Source organism: Nannospalax galili, unplaced genomic scaffold, assembly GCF_000622305.1.
Source record: "Nannospalax galili isolate Female #2095 unplaced genomic scaffold, S.galili_v1.0 scaffold471, whole genome shotgun sequence".
Lineage (NCBI taxonomy): Eukaryota > Metazoa > Chordata > Mammalia > Rodentia > Spalacidae > Nannospalax > Nannospalax galili.
The window spans coordinates 1,143,879-1,150,990 of record NW_008330333.1 but is presented as its reverse complement, the minus strand read 5'-3'; the positions used below and the strand labels follow the sequence as shown (position 1 = coordinate 1,150,990).

Here is a 7,112-nt window from a genome sequence, read left to right as displayed (position 1 = left end):
ACACTCATACACATAAAATAAAAATAATAAATAAAATATTTAAAAAAGATTATATCCAAACATGTGAACACCCATACTAAAAAGTTTTTGAAAAAAAAATCAATGTGTAGGTAAAATCTTATACAACTAATGCTAAGCCCAACATAGAGTAGCAGTGTTTCAGAAAAGGATTAAAGACAATTTGATATAAAAATATTCCTAATATGTTTTTCAATAAGATGGGATGTACACACCTCTTTTTCTTCATATTTGTCTCTTTCTGCATCTTCCTTAAAAAGTTTACTCAATAAGCAAGAACTGTAGAGGAAGCAGGAGAGGAAGTATAGAGGGAGAGTGCTTGCCTAGAAGCTGCAAGACCTAGACTCCATTACCATCATAAAATGAAAATAATAATGGGCTGGAGAGCTGGCTCAGTGGTTAATAGCACTGGTTACTCTTGAAGAGGATCTGGACTCAGTTCCCAGTACCTACATGGAGGCTAACGACTATCGTTAATTTCAGTCTCTGGGGATCCAATGCCCTCTTCTAGCCTACCAGGTAATTGCACAACACAAATCCACTTCCATGCATACAGGCAATACACTCATACACATAAAAATAAAATAAATATAATAAATAAATTTTAAAAAGGAAAAATTCACGCAATATTCATTAAACTGCTTGTTTTTGTTTTCTTTCAGCTAGGGTTGATTGTTGCCTTTGGTTTAGGAGCAATGTCAGACACTTGAGGACACAGAGTGGATAGTATGTGTGAGCTGAGGTATCTCATGAACTGGGAAAAGTCTTTGTTGAGCAGATAGAATAACTCAAAGAAAAACAGTTGAGAAAATCAAGAGAGGGGGTCTGGGGTTGCATGAGAAACACCTGCTGTGTGACTTGGCACTCCAAGGCCTGAGTGGAGTGCTGGCCAGAAGAGACACAGGCAGCAAGTTTTGGCAGAGAGAACAGCAAATGCCAATTTATTGACCTGATTCCACATCCATGACGTAAGCCACATGAGCTCCTAAGGTCACCCGGCCAATCTAGATGCTCCTGAATGGTTCCAGGCTTTGGTGTTCCTCACCTCTGGGTGTCTGTGGCCACATGCCCACCAGGGCTGCTGACTCTGCTCTGAAATGCTGCAATGTGCATTAGTCCCTGAATACTACATAACAAACTGGAAACTGATTTTATGAACCTTTATTATAACAAGTTCAATATATGAAAGAGTCTAAGACAAACTCTCTACATCTGACTGAACACACAATCACCAGAGATGTTTTATAAACTTCAGTGTCACCAGAATGCAGAGCATCCAGGTTATTGTCTCAGTATCAGAGCCAGTTTATTGAAAAGAAAACTGCATGATTACAGGATTCAAACACATATGTAGCACATATCCTCCAAAAAGAATACTTAAAAGGAACAACTTGGCTTGAACATAAAACAATTCCAGTTACTACTTTAAAAAAAGTCCCAATTGCTGGCATACAGCTCAGTGGTAGATAGAGTACTCTTACCCAGCAGACACAACACCCTGGTTACAATCTTTGCAGCCACAAAGTCCTGTTAATTGATAGATTCACTGGGAACCTGTGAATGAGAAACCACTAAGACATGAATAACAACTGTCTTTTAAGTTTCCCAAGAACTGATACCTTATATTGTTCCAGAATATAGCTAAACATTTGTTAAATCATACTCAGTTAATGAAAATCATTACCTGGGAACAAGAATCAGTCTGGGTTCTATCATACAGAAAATGTGCTTCTGCAGAACCCTTTCCGTAGAGCCCTCTTTAAGTCCCTGTTCCTCAGGCTGTAGATGAAAGGGTTCAGCATAGGGGTCACCACTGTGTACATCACAGCAGCTGCCATGTCCTTCCCAGCTGAGTGAGAGGATGAGGGGTTGAAATATACAGCGATGATGGTGCCATAGAAAACCAACACAACAGCCAGGTGGGAGCCACAGGTGGAGAACGCTTTCCATCTTCCCCTTGGGGATGGGGCTCTCAGGACAGCACAGGTGATCTGGATGTAGGAGGCCAGGATGCAGACAAATGGGATGAACATGATCAGGGACCCCTCCGTGAGAATCATCATCTCATTGAGATGTGTGTCTGAGCAGGAGAGCTTCAAGAGGGGGGTCACATCACAGAAGAAGTGGGGGATGACATTGTCTGCGCAGAATGAGAGTTGAGCCATGAGCAGGGTGTGCAGGAGAGCATGGAGACTGACCACCACCCAGGATCCGGCCACCAGCTGGGCACAGACCTGATGGGTCATCTTTGTTGTATAGTGTAAAGGGTGGCATATGGCCACAAAGCGGTCATAGGCCATCACAGCCAGGAGGATATTGTCCATGACAGCAAGCTCAAAGAGAAAATACATCTGTGTGAGACACCCAGAGAAGGAGATGGTCTGACTCCTGAGTAAGTGGTTGGCCAGCACCTTGGGGACAGTGGTGGAGGAGAAGCAGACATCCACAAAGGACAGGTTGCAGAGGAAGAAGTACATGGGGGTGTGCAGGCGGGAGTCAGTGCTGATGGCCAGGATGATGAGCAGGTTTCCCAGGACGGTGGCCAGGTACATGATGAGGAAGAGCAGGAAGAGGGGCTGCTGCTGCTGGGGCTGCCAGGAGAGTCCCAGGAGGAGGAACTCGGAGACCTGGGACTGGTTCATTTTTCTCCTGGTCTGAGCCCAAGTGAATAGAAGACAGTGAATTCAAAACCTAGATGGGGATGGTCAGGATGTGATAGGGCTCTAGGCAGGACCAGGTTTACAAATCAGTCCATGGAGTTGCTAACACAGGATGTGTCCACCCCACCTGTATATCCACATTCCAGTACTTGGCTTTGATGCTTTCTCTCCTTGAATTCCTGAGACCTGTTTTAAATAGTAAGCAGTAAAGAACACATCATCTCTAAGACTAATTGTGCCCCTACCTAAAGTTTTTCTGTTCTCTCTCCACCTCAGACTGACCCAACTCCTTAGTGGTCAGAAAGACACAAGAGACATGGTTGGTTATTACTGAGTTATCTCAAGTGACAACCAATGGATTCAGAGCTTTTATATGACTTCACATGTCTGGAAGAAGTTGCAAAGGGGCTCCTAAAACAACTTAACTCTGAATGAACAAATGCTTGTGTCCCTGCTGCTGTAACCTTACCTGGGGACATTAGTGCTGTCCGTTGCTGTCCATCTTGACCTAATTGGTCAGTGCTTCTCTTTATTAGCAGACACTCTGATGTCATAGACACACTGGCAGGTCCTGAGTGAGGAGCTGGTATTTGAGACCTGGTGTTCTGAGGAGGATGTATGTTCAGGACATTCATGGAGCAGGCATTTAGAAAAGCTCTTTGGCCACTGGGACCAGATTTCCTTAGAGCCTCATTAGGAAGGAAGAGAACAATTCCCCAACTACGTCTTTGGCCCCTTTGGATCAAACAATGAGAACATCATCAGAGTTTAGGTGCAACTCTTGGGTTAAAATGTAAGGATGTTAGAAATGGGTCACCACTGATGGAGAGAGATACAAGAGATCATCCCTTGAATGTCCACACTCATCATATTGGTGATCTGAGCCTGTGCACACAGATGTGGAAATGCACTTTTGTAGTCTTGTGTGTTCTGTGTAATATTTGCTTTCGTGTATCTGGTGATCTTCAGAGGTGATTGATATGCTCCAGGCCTTTAGAGTAGATGTGTTTTAGAGTATCTTTCCAACCCACAAGGTTCATTGTTTCTTAGAATGGAAACCCTATCCCATATAGTCTCAATGTTGTGGGGCTTGGTATACATGTTCATAACACACACACACACACACACACACACACACACACACACAGACCTCTGTAGCTGTGGAAGTAGAGTGAGGCTCCACCAGTCTATATCACCAAAGGGAAGGGCCAGGATCTGTACTCCAATCCTCTTCAGCCTTCCCCATTCTTATCTGAAAAGCAGACAGGGTTCAAGAGGTAAACACACAACCAGGCTTGGTGGTGCACACCTCAAATTCCAGCTGTGAGGAAACTCAGGCAGGAAGATTACAATTCGGAGGCTTACCTGGGCTCTACAGCGGGAGGAAGAGGAGGAGGAAGGAAAAGGAAGTATTATTTGAAGAAAGCCCTCCTGGTTTTCCAGTCCAGGTTTGAGTCATGTTCTGAAGATTGATACTTTCAGCCATCTTTTCCTCAGGATTCATGGTTTCAAATCACAGAACCAATTGTGCCTAGTTTAGCAGGAAGCATTCTGTGTACATGTGTTGATGTATGTGGGGGTGCCTATGCATGTGGGGGCCCAAAGTTGATGTCCTGAGCCTTCCTCAATCAATCTCCACCATATATATTGAGGCGGTGTCTCTTGCTGAACCCAGAGTTCTCCAATTCCAGCTAGTATAGCTAGTCAGCTTATCCTCTCCTGTCTCTGCCTCCTGAGTGCTGGCAACCATGCCTGCCTTACTTTGACATGTGCTCTGAGGAATCTGAACACATACATGGTAAGCACTTTATTCACTGTGCCATCGTCCCAGTCCCAGCAGAAAAACCTTTTTGTTGTTGTTTGGGTTGTTTGTGTTTGTTTGTTTAAGAAAGAGTCTCATTATGAAGCCCTGGCTGGCTTGGAATTTGCTATGTAGATCTGGCAGCCCTCAAACTCACAGATCAACCAGAAAGACTTTTTAATAAATGAATATTGATTCACTGATGGGTGATTCTCTGGTTAACAAATTGTAGAGACATATTATTCCTGGGGTGGGGAGACAGCAATGCCAGGAGCAGCAACTGATATCCATGACAGTTGCCTCAGAAAAGCAAGTTATGGCACACAGCACATGGTTCCATGATCCTGGTCTAGTTACCAAATCCATTATCTTCCAAGACTGGGTTCATCAGCTCTCCAGGAAAACAGAACCAACAAAACATATAAATTCTGATATTATATACATCAGAATTCTGGATCTGAGCATTTCAAAGAGAAATGTGTCAGAGGCTGCATGGTGGTGTACATCTGAAATTCCAGCACTCAGGACACTGCCACTGGAGAATTCTGAGTTCTATGACAGCCTGAGCTCCATAGCAAGACCTTGGTTCAAAACTAAACAAAGCGAACTCTATCAGGCTTTGCCAGAGTAACAGTCCATAGAACCACCCAGCCACTGTAACTTTAAAAAACACTAACCTCTCTCTTCTCCTGTTTGTTGGTCTGCAGGTCAACTGAGCTTCAGACTGTGGGTCACCAGGGCTTGGCACCAGGAGCTGCCTTGTTCACACCCATTCTTCTTGGGCTCCTCCTGGGTCTTAGCCTACAGAGTGTGCTCTCCTGGGGAGTGCCTGCAGGCAGGAAGGTACACCCCACTGCCCAGGCCCCTTGATGCCTCTCCTCACTCATTTTCACCTAGTAAAACAGCACATGTGATCAAACTCTAGGTCAAGGGTCAGTAAGGATAACCATCTTCCAGAAGCCACAAAGGGTATAGAATTATACCTTTGTATAATTGCTTTACAGGAGAGTGAATGATTGAGACTATATCTCAGTTTACTGCAAGAACCAAGGTACAGGACAACAGGGCATCTGAGAAATCACAGACCTGGATTACACTGATTATAGATTACAAAAAAATTTGAGGCAGGGTCTCGTGTAGCAGAACTGGTCTTAAACACTCTGACAAGTATGGACCACTGTTCTAGTTACTTTCTTTTGCTATTAAAAAACACTGACCAAAAAACTTGGGGTGGACAGGGTTTGTTTTATTTTACAGCTCCCAGGTCACAGTTCATCACTGAGGGAGACCAAAATAGGAACTCAGGGCTGGAATCCAGAGGCAGGAGCTGAAGCACAGACCATGGAGGAATGCTGCTTCCTGGCTTGCTCCCCTGGCCCCTGCTCAACCTGCTTTCTTATATACTACAGGAACATCTTTCAGGGGTGGCACCACCCACAGTGGGCTGGGCCCTCACACATCTCTCAACAATCAAGATACTCCACAGGCATGGCCACAGGCCAGTCCAATGGAGATAATTCCTCAGTTGAGGTTCCCTCTACCCACATGTATCAAGTTGACAACTATACAGAACAAACACTACATGAAAAAATATTTAGGCAAACATCAAAATGCCATGCCACGGCACATGCCTGTAATCCCAGTACTCAGGGGGCTAAGGAAAGAGAACTGGTAGTTTAAGGGCAGCCTGAGTCACATAGCAAAATCCCACTGAGACAGAGGGAGAGGGAAATGCTAAGTAATGTTTTCAAAGGACAATGATAAAAGTGGGCTGGGATGTAGCTCAGAGCTGGGTGTTTAGTATAGGGGTCGCTCTGGGCCCCAGGCATGGGGTGCGTGGGTATCTCGAGGTCCCCATCACACCTGGCGAGTCGCGGCTCGGGTCTGGCTCTGGCCGCGCCTCTCTGGGAGCTGCGGCGGGTGTCCCACGGGCTTTTCAGCCGCTTCAGGTCCTGCGTGTCCGCCGCTCCGGTGCTGAAAGTTCCTCTGCTGCTGGAGGTTGTCCAGCCGAATCCCACCCTTAATTCACCCGTGTACTTTCCTCAGGAAGCAAGGTCCACTGGCCATTGGACCACGCAGGAAGAGTATGAGGATGGCAAAAGCTAGGAATGTCCACAAGTCGGTAACGGAGGAGTGCGCCCCCTGGAGAGGCTAGGTCGCACAAGACTCAAGACTTGGCTTAGTCTGTGTTACAGCTTTATTAAGTGTCTCTGCTCCAGCTCCTTGCTGTCCAGCTCTCTATTGATCCAGCTCTCTGTGACCCAGCTCTCTGATATTGAGAGAAAGACTGGGATATTTATACCATGGGGGTAGTGGTAAAAGCTTTGGCTGTTAGATACTTTGTGAGGCATTCTATTTACATATGGAAATGGGTTTCTGCCAGACTGCTGACTGCCTGAAAATTACACAGGAAAAGCATGGTATCTTTCAGAGCCAGAGGCCATGTTTATGTGAGCATTTGTGGCGGGCACTTCAAAAGGAGAGTCAGGAAAGATGCCAGGAAGGCACCCTGCTATGAAAGGAGGCCCAGCACATAACCCCGAGCTGCATGAGCTGTCCGGACGTGAAGGGGCTTCTACTTTGCATAACAGAGGTCCCCAACATTTAGCATACCCAAGGCTTTTGGTTTTCAT

The 7,112-nt window shown here is 45.5% G+C and overlaps 1 protein-coding gene across 1 annotated transcript; it reads right to left on the bottom strand.

Moving 5' to 3' along the window:
- Nucleotides 1-1,730: 1,730 nt before the first annotated feature.
- LOC103744908 (olfactory receptor 1361-like) lies at nucleotides 1,731-2,660 on the bottom strand. Its single transcript, XM_008846762.1, has one exon. The coding sequence runs from the start codon at nucleotides 2,658-2,660 to the stop codon at nucleotides 1,731-1,733; it is 930 nt and encodes a 309-aa protein (XP_008844984.1).
- Between the last annotated feature and the right edge of the window lie 4,452 nt (nucleotides 2,661-7,112).

Bases quoted from the DNA above. Each gene is read 5' to 3' on its own strand.
- LOC103744908 (XM_008846762.1), bottom strand. From the start codon at position 2,660: ATGAACCAGTCCCAGGTCTCCGAGTTCCTCCTCCTGGGACTCTCCTGG.